General features: G+C 37.1%; 1 protein-coding gene across 3 annotated transcripts in view; it reads right to left on the bottom strand.

Annotated features, from left to right (window-relative positions):
- Window positions 1-418: 418 nt before the first annotated feature.
- Window positions 419-19305, bottom strand: part of dacha (dachshund a) — a 207375-nt gene continuing 188488 nt past the window's right edge. For 2 of the 3 annotated variants that reach the window (XM_079835374.1, XM_079835376.1), the window contains exons 8-12: window positions 17810-17954; window positions 17208-17365; window positions 13854-14000; window positions 10636-10701; window positions 642-819 (exon numbers count right to left, since the gene is read on the bottom strand). In XM_079835374.1, coding sequence (XP_079691500.1) covers window positions 782-819; window positions 10636-10701; window positions 13854-14000; window positions 17208-17365; window positions 17810-17954 — 554 coding nt within the window. In that variant the 3' untranslated portion in view covers window positions 642-781. Of the gene's footprint in view, window positions 820-10635; window positions 10702-13853; window positions 14001-17207; window positions 17366-17808; window positions 17955-19305 lie in introns of all 3 variants that reach the window. The other variant, XM_079835375.1, reaches the window with a different exon arrangement.

Genomic DNA, 19305 nt, shown 5'->3' with positions numbered 1-19305 from the left:
AGGAAAATATTTCTACACTTTCTAAAAAAAATACAGCAAATTAGAAAGAAAAATGTTGATATAGAATCCCTTTCTTGAAAGGCAAAACAACAATTGTAGACAATGTTTATTAAAGAAGCACACGTGTCTTATTTGGAGTCTGTCAGCGTAATATTTGTCTCATTTGTCCCTTCATGTAGAGGTGCTGTGGACAAAGTTCTCTACAGACTCGTCAAGACGGTTGTGCTGTTCAGAATCACTGGTGCACTGAATCATGGGGGATCAGCAGATAACACTCAACAATAATAATAATAATAATAATAATAATAATAATAATAATAATAATAATAATAATCTGGAGATTATCTGGAGGTTTAGGAGGGGGTGATGTTGTGTGCTTCACATAAAGAAGGGTAATTCATCAGGTAATGAAATTTTACTCCAGAAAAAAAACTTTCTTTTTAATCTCAAAAAAGTGTGGGATGTAGAAGTAGTCAAAACAAGAAAGACATTTTTTTTTACAAGTCGGTGTGTGTGTGGTGATGAAAGGTCAGCAACAAGCAGTGCTCCAGAAACACACACGTGTCTCATGAGGATCCAAACGCACTGCACCTCCACACACACACATACATACATACATGTACATACACACTCAAGTCCTGTACACGGGTTTCAGGTGACTGGTCACCCACCCACACCACTTTTCCACTGGGAAAAAGCCCCACGAACCCCTCTCTGCATCGCCCCAGCCATCTCTGGGCGGAGACGTCTGTCGTGGTTGTGGGACTAAAGATGCAAGGCTTCAGTACATGATGGGAGGTTTGGAGTAGGGTCTGTTTTCTGTAACGAAGAAAAAAAAAAAGTGAATTACAGTGATTTTATATATACGTTTCAGTCATGGCAACAACAGAGCGAGTATGGACTTGCTACTGCCATTAGATACACAGACACGCCTCCGTGCGCATGGAAGACATGCTGCTGCATGAATAAACATGCATAAATCACAGCAGATCTAGACAGGTGGAGCTGGGGAGGTGGAAGGTTTCAGAGGAATTCCGATCATTCCTAGTCAGACTATTTTAATGTTGAGCACGCAATCTCATTGGGTGCAGAATCAGCAACGGCCAATCAGCTAGTTCCATGTAGTGGTAGCTTGCAGATAGCATATAAAGGACCTATCATCTATAGTTTTATGACTGATCTATATTACTAGGTCCAATCAGATTTTAGAGCTCTATCTATTATTTTAATAATATGACAATGAGGCATAATAATATAGTTTTGACCTGAAAACCAATAACATAAACACTCAATTTTAGCACAACAGTGTTAAAATTAATATCCCACCACCCCCCAAGAGAATCAAAAGACTTCATAATTCAAGAATCATAATTAAAAAAAGAAGAAAAACAAAGACATTAATGTCTTTCAAAGCAAGATTTAGCAAGTTTTCAGGATGAATCATGTTTGCGGTGGCCGTAAAGCACTAGATCAGAGAGAAACAGCTGGTGGTTGAGGGGCAGGAGTGCTGCAGATGCATGTTAATCGGAGAGCTCGCAGCGCACCGTCACACAGGAAGCAGTTCATTAGGACTCGAGTGCTTTTACATGTTCAACATGCCCGTTTCTGCAAACACCAACAGATGAGCTAATATGTATGCAGGAAGTAAACAAAACGGCACAGTTGTCAAGCTACATGGACGACGAGCAACGTCGGGAAAGGGAGAGCAGGATGTTAACCCCCCCCCCCCCCCCCCACAATCAACAGACCACCCCAAATCTGTCCACTTTATACTAGACATGGAAAAAATATTCACAAAAATTTGTACAGAGGTTATGTGATTGGTGACACTTTACACAAATTGGGGTTTCCACAAGTCTTGACATTCTTGACAGTATTCAACAATTTTGATATAATATGGTATATATTTTGTTGGATTAAAAATTTAATTTATTGAAATGTATTATTCTATTCATTTAATTGCAAACTTTAAATCCCAAAAATGTTTGTATCTCTGTTAGTCAAATTTTGTTAGTGCATGATGTTACTCCATTAGAGATATAAATAAAAAAGTTGCACTCTTTGAATTGGGACACACTGGGTGAGTGACCTCATTTGGGCCCTTTCTACACCTTGACGGGAATTTCACACAAATTATTGCATCCACTGCATTTGTCAAGCTAAAATAGTCAGCACTCTTCCTTACCAGAGTTATTGCAAGTAAATTATCAATAACTTTATCGATAAATCCAGACTAACAATTTGAAATGAAACTAGATATCCTTCACTGAATGTTAGCTTAATTTAGACTCAATTTGTAAACATATTATCAAGTCTTTTTTTACAATAAATAAATTGAATTATACATTTAATCTTTATTTATGTTAATTTTAAACTGTAATGTCCCACATTTTGGTAATGGTTGCAGCCATAAAACAGCTAATGTATCAATGCAGACATTAGCCCTATTCGGACAGTAATTGTTTCTTGTGGGGTCGTAAGGTACTATTTTCATCATTGAGAGGGGCTAGTCTGTGATTTTATTGCTGTCTGAATCCAGAATGTCAGTGTTTTTCTCCCTCCACCCGCGTAAAAATCCCCGGCCGAATTACCTACTGTTTTTAGACAAACACCATGGATGTGTGCTGATTTAATTGCCGTCCGAATCCACATCTCTGAGTTTTCAAAAGAGATTGCTTCAAAATGCACTGTATATCCTTTTTGACCACTGCGGAGCACCGTATTGTTGCGTTTCGCTGTAATTTGGATGCATTTGAAAGATCTAGCCTATACTTGTATTACTGAAATGCTGGAAAGTATTTACAAGAATAATTTTTTTATTACCACTCAAAAGAAAAACACATTAACATTTGAAATGGGCCGTTATTACAGCAGTGATGAACATTTATACGTTAAATTAGCAGCATTATGTTTTCTTCATGTAAATAAGAGTCTGTATTATCTTCTTTCTGCTCATTTCCACATTTTTAAAATTACATCCTATCTTCCTAACTTGCTATTTTTTAAACAGGAGATTTAAAGGGGTGGTAAACCACGATTTCACTATTCTAACTTTAGCTAGCGTGTAATGTTGCTGCTTGAGCATAAACAACATCTGCAAAGTTACAAAGTTTAAAGCAAAGGGAGATATTTGCTTTTAAAGAAATCCATTTCTAAGAACTACAGCAAACGGCCAGTAGGCGACTACAGACATTCCTCCAGGATTGGTGACATCACCAGTCCCAATATTTACATAAACCCCTCCTCCGAGAATATGGCGCGGGGCGGAGGCGCCATTTTGTATCGCGGCGCTGTTGTGGTATAGTTAGGCTGGAGTGTTGTTGCCGCGATGCCGAGGAAACGCTGTTATATTCATCCGGATTGCAGGTCTGGGGTACTTGCTTTGTTCAGCCTTCCTTGGGACAGGGGTGCGTTGCAGAGCGTTTAACATACAACATGTTATATGCACGTGTGTATGAGACCGAAGGGAACAGGCGCGTGCGGGGCTCCCTCCCGTAGCACATTTCACGGAGGAAAACTTCCACAATGTTCGCGAGTTCAATGCAGGATATGCACAACGGCTTGTCCTGAAAGCTGGATTTACAAACAGAAGCTGTTTACGGGCCACAACCTGTAAGTCTGATTTATTTTTCATCGATGTGTTTTCCTGTAATAGGTTGTAGCAAGGAAGTAAACAGATGACAACACTGTTCTGCAAACCAGTCTGTTAAATGCTCATTCATACTTAACGTTATCCGACAAACACCTAACGTTATAAACACTAACGTTAAAATCTCAACAGCGAACTTGGCATTAGTGTAAATGATTCTTTGATTAGAGCTTTTATGTATTATTTATCTACAGGCATGCTAAACATGGTTCTGTGTGTGATTTGGCTAACTTACTAGTAAAGCCAGTGTTTAGTGTTTGTTTTGGGTTAATAGTTCTTGCGACAGATATTTGGCTATAATCGTTCTAAAAATACAAAAGTAACAGTGCCATTCAGTAGCGATCACTATAGATCCGCAGTCTTTACTCTTGAGGAATGAACAGGTTCTGCTAGATCATCTTCACTAAAATGTTCTGGGTCTGATTCGGGCTCAGATTGGTGGGGTTTTATTGACGCCATTGTTTCTAATACTGACCAAAGCACAGTCTACCGGTAAAGGTAAGGGGCGTGACGTTTCCGACAAACGTGCACTGCGGTTAGCGAATCACAACACACTGGGCCAGCTAACCAATCTGAGCCCATTGCGTATTTTTGAGGGACTGGCTTCATAGAACCCGGAAAGCATCAGACCGTTTTACAAGGAGGGACAGAGCAGTGTAGAATAAAGGTCAAATATATGAAAAATAATGATTTTTTTTTTTTAAACGAAGCATGAACACATGTTACAGTGCACCCCACAAACACAATCAAGCCTTCAAAACAATGTGTTTTACCACCCCTTTAAATAATGAAATAATTTCCTTTTATTAAATTAAATATTAATTTATTCGTATTATTCCAAGCCGACATTTTATTTACAGCTGACAATCATTCGACTGACCACGTGAGCAACGCATTCCCAGGTTCGTATAATAAACTCGCTGCTCCACCATGTGAATAAATCGTCGTCGGAATGCATGTCATTTTATCAAAGAGGTTGCTTGAAAATTTATTTTTATGGACTTCCATATGAGAAACAATTACCGTCTGAATAGGGCTTTAGTGACCATTACATTTTTTTTATTTTTTGAACAGACAAACAGTTATTCTCAACATGGCCAACTATCAGTCAATTTGGGGGGAAAAAGTTTCTCAAGTTTAAGCATTGATTTTCACTGATTGTTTGTTGAAAAATTATTCCAGGCCCTGTTTTTCAAGTGTCAAGTGTAAACTGTGAATTGAAGCGCTTTCTCATGTTTGTTTTTAAGCATACATGGAGCATGAATACTAAATGTGCCATATAAACGCATTACATATGACATTCATATTATATATGAACCATTTTGCAATGTATGAATGCCACATTGAGGCCTGCTGGTGCTGAAGGGAGGAAGAGATAAATAGAAGGCGTGTATTTCACTTGCTCTGAAATATGAGTTACGAGTAATATCCTGAAGTGCAATTAATTGAGTCCTATGGCTGACAGCAGACTAAATCTGCCATGATGAAGCTGTACCCAGGAGACACCGGAGCAAATAGTTCATACACTTAATACAGAGACCTGACAAGGCAGGACACTATCTGTTTTGTTAAGCGGGAGGTGGGCCAAAATACCAGTATTCAATGCTTCAAGAATATTTATTTCTCTTTTGTGAATGTTGAGTGCTTTCACTGCGTCACAAGCTAAATTTCATCTAAAAGTATTTTTCCCCACCATTGACAAGTTATCTCGTCTATTATGAGAGTGCTTTCCCGCCAAATACGAGTTTTTACAGCTTTCCGTGTTTTCACTATTATATGGCGCTATTACGCATCTTCTGAAAGAGTACTGAATCTCCTGATCAAAACACAGGTGAAGATGCAGAAACAAGCGATATCATATGTAATCATATTCATATGTAAAACATCAACATGAAACGGCATATAAATCAAAACGGCCTAACGTTCCGAATGAAATGTCGACCCAGGACGAGCTATAGGACTGTGTAAGAATTTGGGGTGTTGATGGAGTCGATCTACTCCATCTGTGAATCTGATCAGGATGTAGTCTTTGACAAAAACATGATTTTTCTCAGCTTTTTGCTCAATGTTGCTTTTTAATGAAACTTTTCCCACATTCAATGATGATTAAAAAAAGAATGCATGAAGCTTTTTTTTTTCTTTTAAAGCAGAGGGTTTGTTCATTCTTCTAATATATTACATGTTCAGATATTCAAACAACAAAATATTCTGGGGCCATGACATTTTTGTGAAAATGATCAAAAATGCTGGTGGGGAAAGAGTTAATCTGCACTTTTTTATTTATTTTTATGACCCCATATAAATTGTAAAAATATTTGTAAATTTTTGTAATGAACTTGAGTGAAAAATGTTGTTTAGTTTAGTTTGTTCAATTCATCTTCTAAAGAAGGCACATTTCATATCCAGCATTGAAAAGATGTGCTCTTCAATTTGCAAACCATTTTGCATTTTCATATTCACATTTTTGTATTTTACTTCATTGATTTTTATATATTAGTTGTTGTAGACCTAACATAAAACATCCACATATTGAAGTTGTATTCAAGGCAGCCGTTTAAACAATACATTCTCCTCCTTATTTCAGTAAATGAGTAACTGTTGCCAGCGATGAGGTCAACCCTATGTATCTTTGACTCTTTTGCCCCACATGTAGAATACTGTAAATAGATGGATGGGGAGGTGAGGGTGGTCCTCCTCTGGGACCTCCTCCTCACCAACACGCTCCATATTTAACACTACTCCCCTCCCTATAGCCACGGTCTCATTTATTCTCGAAATACAAACCACTGCCTCATCCTAGATTATTCACACCTGTTAAATCGCTGCATGATACCAATTAGTGCGTTGAAGAAAATCTACCACTGGATATGATTGGTATATTGAAGTACAGTGTGTTCAGATAGACCCATACGCGCTTTCCACCCTGATTGTTGGAACACGTGCGGGAATTCTCTGAAATGACGCCCATTGTGTTTGACTGCAATGTTTTGAGTTCGGTTTACTCCTTAATCACATTTTCACCTCACCTCCCTTCTCCACTCCCCTTCTCCCTCCACCTCTCCACACTTCTCTTAATCGGCTTGTAAAATGATGTCACCTTCCTTTGTGTTCAGCAGTTTTCTGTTAGCGCCACTTGTCTTGATTAATCAGAAAAGGCACGGGTCATCGTAATGGCCCAACACAGAGGTGGAACCTGAGAAAGCGCAAAAAGCTTTTAGCCCGACGAGTGGGATCTCGGCAAGGACAATCAAACCTAATGAAATCAGCTGTCACTGCTAAGCTTGCAAAACTGTGAAGTCCGACTTGGGAGAGAAGCACGGGCTAATTAGATTTTTGCCGGCTGTAATGGATAAATGTGGTGAGGTTCGGGAGCTCGGGGAGGGGTGGAGCGGACAACAGACTTCATACACAAACTCCCCAGGTGGGGCGGCTGCCAGACTTTGTAAGCTGATTGCACAGACACCTTTCCTCTTTCAGCTTGATGGAACTTCTAGATAAAGAAGTGCAGAGATAAAGTGATGATCTGTGCATCCGAGAGAGTACGGGATCATTATGATCTTTTTTTCTTCCTGGACACAACAAAACATTCCTTAACCAGCTGATCGGATACACTCTTCTATAGTTTGTTGTTAACACTGAATAAGGAATCTACAGCCATTGCATTTTATTGTTAAATATTTCACTTCACATTGCAAAATTAGTAGTTTTAAATAAGAATTTGGATCAATAGTTCAAAGCTCACTCAAAAGAAGCAGTCGTCGTTACTGATATATTATTTTTACAGCCCTAAACTGAATTATATCAACCATATTGATGTTTTTTTCCCTTTAAGGTAAGATATTAAAGTGTAATGCAAGGTTGCTTTTTTGTCGTGGTGTGCTGTTCACTACTCATGAAGTGCAGAACAGCCAAAAAAATGTGTCATAGCGATTACGGCCCCATCGCAGAGAGCCTAATTTGCACCTCGTATTAGCCTCTGCATTATGGGGGAAAGGTCTGATCTTCCCGTTTCCTGGTTCTGCTCATTGCTCTAAAGGTCAGGGGCGTTGTGACGGAGCTCTAACACTAATCCCTGCTGTAACGCTCACATTAGTGACGCCTCAACTCAAGTCACAGGCTGGTAAAGCAGACTATATGGAATTCTCCACACTGCAACTAAAATGGTCGCAAATGCTTATCACGTTTCAGTTCCCATTTGTCTCATTTAAAATGAACTGGGAACTTTTATTTGTTATTAAAGATACATTTCATTAACAGAGTTTTGTTGTGTTAAATGGTATTCAGAAAATGAAAATCAAACATTCCACAAAAATATTATTTGTCATTGTTTAACATGGTGAGATCTGACCACTGATCTATATAAATGAATGGGTTGCTCATGACGTCATAAAAAGTGAAGCCACCATGCTGCCATATTGGTTTTAATGAGAAAACATTACCTAACGAGCCATTTAAATGGTTATTTGTTTAAAGTCAGGAATTTCCCCTGCTTATAAAAGTTCTGTTTATCTTTATTACAGTAGCGAATATCAGATCAGCAGATGGACTAGACACCTCAACATTTATATTACAAATGTCAAAATGGTTCTTCTGAAGTCTGAATACAGATTTATGCTTTGTAAGACATGCGAATAAAATTCGCCATGTACAGTTATTCACTATGATTATGTAATTATATTGTGTTATATACGGCTAATACTGTTTTTATCCATACGGTAACTGTAAATGATTCAACAGTGTTTTTATTAACAGCAACGGGCCCTATCATACACCCGGCACAATGCGACGGCAGTGTTTTTTGCTAGTTTCAGCCCGACGCAGTTTTCATTTTCACGTCCAGTGCCACGTTGTTTAAATAGCAAATGCACTCGCACACATCTGTTCGCCCATTGTCGTGCTGGTCTGAAAACGAGGTGTGTTCAGGCGCATTGTTGGCGCGTTGCTATTTTGAGGAACTGAAAACGACTGCGCCATTGACCAACAAAAACCTGGTCTAAAGTCAATAGCTCAGTATTTTTTGTTATTTAAAGGGCGTTTTAGTAATATGCGCCTAGGTCCACAACGTGCGTACACTCTGCTTATTACACACAGGTACGCACTGCAGCACACAAACATTTTTTACATATTAAAAATAAAAGGATTCCTCTCTGGAGAAGCGTTCCGTCTTTCCGCTTGAAAATTCTGCCATGTAAATAGTGAATTCGCCATGGTGCAAGCGCAACTGGCTTTTAAAAGGAATGGGAGATGAGACTCTGGTTGGTTTAATGCACGTTACGCCCAAAACACACCTCATTAAGAGACTAGATACAACCCTTTTGAAGCAGCAAAGATAACGACTTAAAAGTTGGCTAAAAGAATAATTAACTCAACAATATATACACAAATAACACATATGAAAACTAAACGCAATGAGCAATCCAGTCATTTATACAGATTAGTGGGTCTGACTAAATAAATATACACCAGTATTTCACTGCTTTTTTGTTTTCTCTCAAAAGTTTTGCATTTCCTGAAAAAAGGAATTTTTGCACTCCCTGAGAAGATTTTTTTTTTTTTTTTTCAGGGGAATGCAAACATTTTGTGAGCAAATTCAAAACATGGATATTTTTTTCTCCCATCTTATTTTTTTCATCACCATGTCTATTTAGGGACTCCATAATGTTGAATTCATTGCAAGGAACCCCCCCCCCCCCCCAAAACCACCAGAAATATTCGTACAAAAAATTATATTGGCTCACTTAGTCAATGTTTAGGCCTGAATGAAAGGGTTTGAAAGTGCAGCAAAAAGGATCTCTGAATGATTTCAAGATCAGTGCTTCAATTGGTGGGTCATGGCCCAAAATTGTTTGGGATTGTTACTTTTGTACGCTAAATAAATACGGTTTTGTGTGATCTTAAAACGTAATGGTCGAAAACAACTGATCTAGTTTCAAGCCAACTCAAGAGCACTAAATTTTTCTCCAGTCACGAGTTACTTGATGTCTCACAAGATTTGACAACAGCATGCTCTATTCTGTCTCCAGATGTCGGCCTACAAAATAAGAATTGATGTATTTCTCAGTCTAGTCTAAGGCTGTGTGTGTCTTTGATCTGCAGGTTTTGTAGATCTGACCTGGAGTTGAAAGTTACAGACTTTGAAACATGAGATGGGCCACAGATTTAGGGTGAAGTAGTGTCTGATTCAACCCGAGAAACCTACAATCACCCGGCGATGACCCCTTTACACTGTGAATGAACCCTTGTGCCGCCCCAAAGAAGGAAAAAAAAACAAAAAACGATATCTACTCTGCAAACGCTTCAGCAGTGCTCCGTTACAGCGCCGCTGTCAAAGCCAGAAGAAAAATTGAAGTCTCTTTATTTTCAGACTGTGAAATTGGCTATATAGGGGGAAAACATTTTGCTCATTTTCAGCGGAGCACTTTGCAGCCCATTTCCACTGCATCTTCTGTAAACATATGTATTTATTCACCTTCCCCCAGCCCCACATTTCAATAAGATGTACGGCAGCGGGTCTTTAATTCGCCGTCAGACGTGTTGATAATAGGTCCCATTTATCAAACACAACTTTTGGCCAGATTTGGGAGGCTAGCTTGGAGGGAAAGACAGATGGAACAGGGATAAGAATGAAACTGTATGAGTGTGTGCAGAAAGGCTGTAAAGCGCAAATAGATCTCGGGGAACGGAAGCGTGAAAGGCACATGAAAACATCAGTTTGTAATCTCACTCCTGAAAGAGTTGGACATCTTCAAAGGGACCCAATGAGATGTAAGGCAAGTTCAGGGATTTACTCTGGTAGTTTTGCTGGGATTCGGCCCCAGGAGAGAGGGGGGCCTCTGGACCATATGTACAGCACATGGCTGGTTGCATCTTCTCAACTGTGGCCGTTTTTACTTTTCAGTCAAATACTGAATGACTCGTGTCAGGTCTTTTATTTCGAGTTTTGTAGTTATACATGCAGTTTAAACGCAGTATGTGTAACTTCTTACCTTGTACAGCTGAGTTCTCCTGCTGGTTGCCATTATGTTCAGACTTCACCTCTGGTATCACTGCCTCTAAAACCAAATACATCACATAATTAGAGCTCTCGCTACATGTCATTTATCAGTAAAACATGCTATTGTCTCGAATAACTATATTTACAAAAATTATATAATTTTTGATGGAGTTGCACCATGACTATTTTGAGTGAAACCAGATATTCAGCAAGAACAAAATTGAGGGTGATTTTTATCCATTATGAATTGATTAGATGGTGAGAAAAATTCAGAGGTAGAGAAAGATAAATATTAAAAATGCACTAGTATTCAAGTTCGGGTGACAGAATTTGTATGAATACAAATTAATACTTTTATTCAGCAATGTTGCATTGAATTGATCAAAAGTGACAGTAAAGACATTTTATAATGTCAAAGAATCCTGAAAAAAACCCCCCATTTAATCATGTTTTTACAAAAATACTAAGCAGCACAAATGTTTTCAAAATTGATAATAATAAGAAATATTTCTTGAGCAGCAAATCATCATATTAGAATGATTTCTGAAGGATCATGTGACACTGAAGACTGGAGTAAGATACTGAAAATACAGCTTTACTATCATCACAGGAATAAACTATATTACATTTAAAATAGACTTTTATTATAGATATTACTGTATTTTTGGATCAAATAAATGCAGTCTTGGAGAGCAGAAGAGACTTCTTTCAAAAACTTTAAAAAAATCTTTAATTAATACATATATTAAAGTAAATGTATATTTTTTATTGTCTACCCTAGTTGAACTACATTTTGCATTCTTGGTCTCTACAACAAAGGCAGTGTCGCACGGATAAACAAACGAGGAAGTAGCGTTATCTGAGGAGAGATGTGACGTACAGCAGACGTTCACAATAGGGATCTTTTTCTAGCATTGCCCGCAGATGAAAGGCAAAAACAAAAGGCATTTCTCCTAATGAATTCACGTCTAATCAGCCTTGGCCTAATAATTGCCCCAGCACTCATGAAAATACTTGCAGATGTCTTGAAAATGTTTTTTTTTTCTTCCTCCATTAAAATTGTGCTTCTGTTAAGATATTCACAATTAAACAAGTGTAATCAAAACAACAGCGGGCGATTAGGAAAATGGTTTGGCCTTGATAAGTGTGCGCATTTAAAACGTTTATGATAAACATCAGACTCCATTTCCTCAGCTGAGATTATGACGCTAATGCATCGCTAATAGTTATGACTGAGACGGAAATACCAATATCAGCACCAATTAACAAAATATGAGAAAGAACACAAGGTTGAACGCAATATTGATGGACAAACAGATGAAAGCTCTGAATAGGCAGATCTTTAAAGATAGTGTGAGAGAGTATCCCAGGACAGACTGTAAAGAGAAATCATACGTCTGTGTATGTTGTCCAAACAAGCTGTGACGCAACATGTTTCCAGCATTAAGTCAATATTCTGTTGTCAATGAAAGCAACATAATCACAGCTAATCAAGCTATCAGCTATCTCCTCAAATAACCGTTGTAAGCAGGGTCTACCAATAGCAGGTGACTTGAGAAAATGTATCGGGCATAAATATTTTTTACTGGCCATGAAACAGGCAGAACACCAAAATACCAGTGAGAAAACACAATTCTCTATTCCAATTTCGATACCACAACTAAAACTACTAGCTTAACTGATATAAATTAAAAACATTAAAGACATGTAACGGTAGTTTTCAAGTAGAGACATTGTATAAAGTAATCAAATCACACTTAGTCTTCACTGTATAAATAAACATTGTTTAATCCTTAGTGAAGTTACAAAAGTTATTCAGTCAAGAGCAGTGAGTGATTCTTTTTCTTTGTTTTTTGTTTGATTAACATTAAAAACAGACAGCAGAAGGTTTATTAGGCTACTGTCACTTTAAAGACTAATGCACAGATCCAATATACTGATGCACATGAGTAGTTTTTCTCAACTATTTACATTCACTTAAGCCATAATTGACTGTTTACTAGGATACTCACAAAGACAGGCATTTTTTGACAAATTTGAATTTGTCCATTCAAGCGCAAGACGATGTGCGCAGCTTTCTTGACGCGCTTTAGATGTACACACAGAACTTTCCACACAGGGCGTGAGTAACAAATTTTGCGTCTTCTTGTGCTTGAAAACTGTCTCGAGTGTCATTCACATTTGTTCATGTTCTCACAACATTGCATTTTTAGAATTCATAAAATTGTTACCGGCCAAATGGGGATTGACAACGTTACATGTACTCATCAATGCTCGCATTTGGAGCTTGGCGAGTGTGAATTTTAGGCCCTGGTTATAAGCCTTAAACCAAACCGAAAAGCATATTAGGAAATATGAAAACGAGAAAACCTAAATTCTTATATGTTAGATAGCTACTCAATACATAAAGCATTGAGAACTGAATCACAACAACTGTACAATATAATCCACTGAATTCAAGTTATTTATTAACTCTTTCCCTGCCAGTGTTTTTGTTCATTTTCACAAAAATGTAATGGTCTTCAGAATATTTTGTTATATGAATATATGAACATGCAATATATCAAGAAAGAACAGACCCTCTGCTTTAAAAAAAAAAAAAACTGTTTTATTCTAGCATCATGCATTCTTTTTTATCAACAATGAATGTGTGTAAGTTTCATTAAAAAAAGCAATATTGAGCAAAAAGCTGAGAAAGTTTTTGTCAAAGACTACATCCAGATCGGATTCAAAACCATGACCAAAACACAGATGGAGTAGATTGAGTTCATCAACACCCCTAATGCTTGCACAGTCCTATAGCTTGTCCTGGGTTGACATTCCATTCAGTAACACAACGTTTTGATTTGTATGCTGTTGATGATCATGTTATTTTACACATGCATATGATTACATATGATATCACTCTTTTGGCATAATTCTCATTTCCATGATAACAGTGACTTCTTTCTTTAATTGGTGGACCTTTCTTTCAAGGTTACGTGTAGTAAGTTTTTTTTTTAAGTATTTACCTGAACAAACAAGTATTTTAGCAAATATCATTGATTTACAATCTCTGAGCTCATGGTAGAAAAACTTGAGACTTCAACTTCAGGAATGTTCTCAACCTGTTGATCTCATAACTATATGGAGCAGGTTTTTGGACCAATGAGGTTTCACTGCGGGCGTGTCATTTATTGCGTCAAATCAAATCAAAAAGCAGAAGCCCACCGTTGAGACTCATGCGGAGACTCTCAGGAGATGTGGCCTGTTTGAGAGCCTGTTCCACCTGCTCTCTCCTCTTGGACTCAAACTCCAGAGCCTCCTGCAGTTTCCTCTTTGCCTTCTTTTCCTTCTTCAGACGCTTCTGAATAGTGGCTGAGGGAGACAAGAAAGAGGTTTGAACAAACATTCAAACGTAAAACACTTCGCTCTTTCAGCATGGTGTCTGAAAACACACGCAGACGCCAGCGCAGACTCACGTTCACACATTAGAGACTTGAAAGTGCTCATTAGCACTAGCAAAACAAAAACATATGGTGCGCTACGTGCAACAGCCTTCAGAAAGGATATGTAAAATTGCAAGGTTTTTAGACGTTCAAAGTAATAAACTAATGGAAATATGGCCTAGTTAGTGGTGTTTGCTATAGGGCATCACTATTAGTATTACTCATATTCACTGGCCCTACACTCTTAAATATAAAGGTTTCAAAAGGGGTTTTCATAGCGCTGCAATAGAAGAACCTTTTTTGTCTTGGTGTGAAGAACATTTTAATAATCTGAAGAACTGGTTTTCACTGTAAAAACCTTTTGTGCAATGTTAAAAGTTCTCCATGGAACCATTGATGCCAATAGAGAACCTTTATAAGTACCTTTTAAGTACGAGTAATCTTAATATCAAGTTAAACCTACCAATTCACATTTATGGGACAACACAACAGCTGTACACACACCTTACGCCAACACATTCACACAGCACAATGTTTTCACACAACACAATCTCTGAATATGTGCAAAGACTGCAAACATAATCAACTTTGTGTATATGTGGATTCACAGCAATTAACAGCCTTTTGAAACACTCAGAGTCTGGCAGAAGACCTTAAAACAAGCTCCTGGCGCGTTCGCTCGCTGACAGCGTTAAATGTATGTCCCTTCCTCCTCGCACCTCTAATTACTTGCCTTTGATTGGCCGAATCATCCACCGTATAACAGTGCACATTAAAATAACATGAAATGCTGTAACAGCCATGGCTAATAAATTATTGAGGTGTTTGTACATATTGTCAGAGTTGTTATCCAGCTGAATAATTGGCTTAATTTCTTGGCGCAAACGGCAGGAGTTGAATTGGCAGTAAATCCACTAGTGACACGGTTTGGTTGCGATGTAAGGAGAGAATTGGCGGCACACACTCTGAGTTTTTTTTCTGAGTGTTCGTCATGCGTTAATGTGTTTACCACAAGAAAATGATGATGATGTTCGTAACACCAATGAATTTCCATGACTTTCATTAAATGTATTTTATAAAATCATTTTAAAGATAGCATACACTATTTTTAAATGTGTTATAATGTATTATTATTATTATTATTATTATTATTATAATTACATAAATAATATTATAAATATAAGATATTTATTTTAAAAAAGTCATATAGAAATTAAATTAAATGTTTTATTATTATTATCATTACTATTATTATTGTTATATATATTTTTTTCCTTTAAGATTTCTATGACTGTGGGAACTCTGGGCCTAAAATATAACTATTATATCAAGCATTATGTAAAGGTTTTTAATAGAGGTTGACCAATAGTGGATTTTACCGATACCGATAACAATGTTGGACCGCACTTGCCGATAACCGATTAATCGACCGATAGTTTTAAAAATGGATACTGGATAAAAAAACAAACAAATAAAAAAACATAACACTCTCTAAGTAAAACAGTGCTGAACTTTATTACAAGAAATAAAATAAAAACAGTACTGAACCATGAAAATTTGCCAAATTACATATGTAAATATGAATATATTAAAAGGAGAAGTTCTAATATAATTTTTTTTTACAGAAATCAATTTAAACTAAAATTATATTATAAATAAATGTTTCTTTAGCTTTAACCTAGAAACATGTATGTAAATGTCATAGGTAACAGACTGCACATCCCATTTGTTAACAAGGATGTATTTGCTTATTTAGCTAGCTTACATGAACTAAATGCCTTATGCAATATACATTTTACAGGATGTATTCATATTCAAGCAATACAATTGTACCTTGATCATTCATGTTAGTTTGTAGAGCATTAACTAAGGTTAACAGATAAAACTAGCAATGAATAATACCTCTACAGCATTTATTAACCTTACTTAATGTTATAAATGGAATATTATTGTAAAGTGTTATTACATATAAATCCAAACAGTCTGCTTTTTTAGAACACTTGATGATAATCTAATCAAAATAACAAAATATGTATTGAAATTGCATGCGTTTCTGATTTGTTTATGTTTCTGTCGGCTGCATGACGATACAGTTTGCTTTCTCACATCACTAGTTGTTACATTGTTTTAACTGCTTGAGGTACTGCTAATGTTAGCGTCCTCTCAGTCTCGATGACAAAGTATATACACACTGCTGTTCTTTCACTGCTAATGCAGCATCTAGTCGACAATTAATTACTTTTTAATGATTTGGAAACCAGTACTGTAGTGTTCTGTATTCTTTCGCTGTTTCGCTGTCGTGTTATAAACGCACATCTGATGTGTCAGCGCTCTCCGTGCCGCGCGCAGCCTCACGTGTTAATATAAACAACAAGGCGTCAGTGAGTTTTTATTTGGCCTCTAGAGGCCGCTCTTGTGCTATATAATGCCAGCAGACCTTCTCAACGCTCTCGTACTGTGTAACGACAGCACACCCGTCTCAGCCGCTCCAGCAACGGACGCAATCCAGAAAAACTATCGGTGTGTAGTTTTGTCAATAATCGATTGTTTCACCAATGAATTATTGGTGCCGATTAATCGGCAAAACCGATGAATCGGTCGACCTCTAGTTTTTTATTAAATAAAGATTATTGTAGTGTTATTAAAATAATAATAATAATAATAATAATAATTTGTTACATTTATGTAGCGCTTTTCTAAGTATTCAAAGCGCTTTACATGTAGAAGGGGGGATTCTCCTCAACCACCACCAGTGTGCAGCATCCACCTGGATGATGCGACGGCAGCCATATCGCGCCAGAGCGCCCACCACACATCAGCTATATATATATATATATATGGGGATGATTAGGAGGCCATGATGGACAGGGGCCAATGGGCAAATTTGGCCAGGATGCCGGGGTTACACCCCTACTCTTTATCGAAGAATATCCTGGGATTTTTAATGACTACAGAGAGTCAGGACCTCGGTTTAACGTCTCATCTGAAAATCCTTTCTACTTTAGAATGTTATGTTTAATTCAATGTCTTGCTGTCTTTTTGTAATTAATTGTGAAATGTATTACAAATTTAAAAGAGAAAATGATTTCTACACCAAATTTTTTCAGCGATTGATTATGATAGTTAAATGACGTACCTCGGCTGTGCAGTTCAGAGGTGAGTTGTCTCTCCAGACTCTCTCTCATCTCTCTTTCTCTGTACAGCTCCATCTTTAACTCCTTGCGTTCCTGTTGCACGTGTTTCTCCTGCACACGGGCATTATCCACAGCCACCTTCAGGAGACCCTGAGCCGCCAACAGAACACAAAACATAGTCGATTTTAATACACAGATAAACATCCACAGTTACCTTATGCAACATGAAGACTGTATATACTTTTAAAGCAGTGGTTCTCAACCAAGGGACCGGGACCCTCTAGGGTCCTCCGCAAACAATCATTCAATATGTAAACTGAAATCATATTAATTTTTTTCCCTCAGCATTTTTATTGAAGAAACTTCAATCTACCCATATCGAATAAGATTTTATACGATTTTTTTTTTACAATGAGTTTGTGTGAGGAACACACTGAAATTTAAATCATTTTTCATATTTAAGGCAATCTTGGGTCAGACATGGGTCAGTATGAACTGGTAACAACAGCATATGGGTTTGGAGCATCAGTAGATTAAGACTTTTGATTTTGGACTGAACTATTCCATACAAACATACACAAACAAAACACACACTGATTGTACCTGGATGTTAGTGAGCAATGTCTCCACGGAAGAGAGGCCATCTGCAAACAGGAAGGGGGCGGGGAAGCCTGGAGGAAGAGTCTGAGTTCCCAAAGGAAGCTTCTCGAACCCTGCCTTCTGCATGGGCAAAGATAACTGAGCCTCATCTGGAAAAACAGAACATAATATATGTGGTGAATATTCACACCAGTGATTTTATGACTGTCGACATTAACATGTTAACACATGTACCTAATAAAATGTTATAGTTAATGTGTTTTAATCATTTACAATTTACATTTATTATTCAGTATGGCATCATAACGGTTTTGGTCTGTGTAAAATAGTGGTTAACTGACATTTATTGTAATAATTTCTTTTTTTGATGGCCAGTGCCGAATTCTTAGAGAGCAGGTGAATAAAAGCTGAGATATATGATATCACAGTACTTAATTTGAAGCTAGTAAACAACAAACCCTGCTATTTAAATTAACACTTATTTATTTTACATAATATTTACTAAATTAGAAATAAATTATTTGAAAATTAATCACGGAAAAATAATTGGAACGTGACGGAAAAATAGAAGAAAATAGATTTACTCTTTGAATAGCAACTTATTGATTCTGTAATCTTATTATTTTTCACAAATAAAGGACTTGTTAAAAGTAAAGGAAGTAAACACAGTAACCAACAGTAATCTGGCAAGTCTTTGCGCAATGAGAATAGACCAGTTAAAATGACAAATGTTATAAAACATCTATGTATATCACTTATTTATATACTGATATGTGCACATTTTATTGACATATATCAATTTTTTACTACACTGTAAAATTATTGATTAATTATAAGATTATTGAAGTACGTTTTACAAGAAAATACAATTAAAGTGTTTCTTCAAAATTTCATATTTAATTCAGTGTGTTACTTGCCACATGTCTTTGTAATTGTTTGTGAAGCAATTTCTTAGTGTGAATTACTGAATTACTGAAACTCATACATTTTGAAAGTAAATTGTGTCATTTCTGTCACCAAGCAGAATTAAAACGATTGTATACTAACAGGTTTCTCTTCCCTCTCTACATTCAGTGGCGGAGTCAGAGGGGTGTCCAGGGTAACACTGACATCTGACTGGCCACCCAGCGTGCCACCCCAAAATTTAGATCGCTACTTTCATTTTGCCTCTTATTAAAAAAAGAATTTATTTTGACGTGCGGCGGCGCAGCACATTGTTCACATATTAACGTTGAATATTAAGAGAATTGTAACGTTAGTTGCCAAACAGATGATTACTAATAAAGGGGCTCGATCGCTCATAAGTGCAGAGTTGTTCAAAATCACATCGCGCCATTCACAATGTTTTCCATTAAACAACACAATTTGTCTCAAAACGTTGTTAATGTATAATGACTTCTCCCTAGGCTGGATGAGTGTGTATAGACATTTCTCAGCATTTTTCTTTCTGTGTAAAGTCTGTGCTTATGGAATATAATATAGGTTGCCCTTTCTGTTTCA

The sequence above is a fragment of the Gobio gobio genome (assembly GCF_949357685.1).
Source record: "Gobio gobio genome assembly, chromosome: 14".
NCBI lineage: Eukaryota > Metazoa > Chordata > Actinopteri > Cypriniformes > Gobionidae > Gobio > Gobio gobio.
The sequence above is the reverse complement of the archived record's forward strand: the minus strand, read 5'-3'. Positions and strand labels throughout refer to the sequence as shown.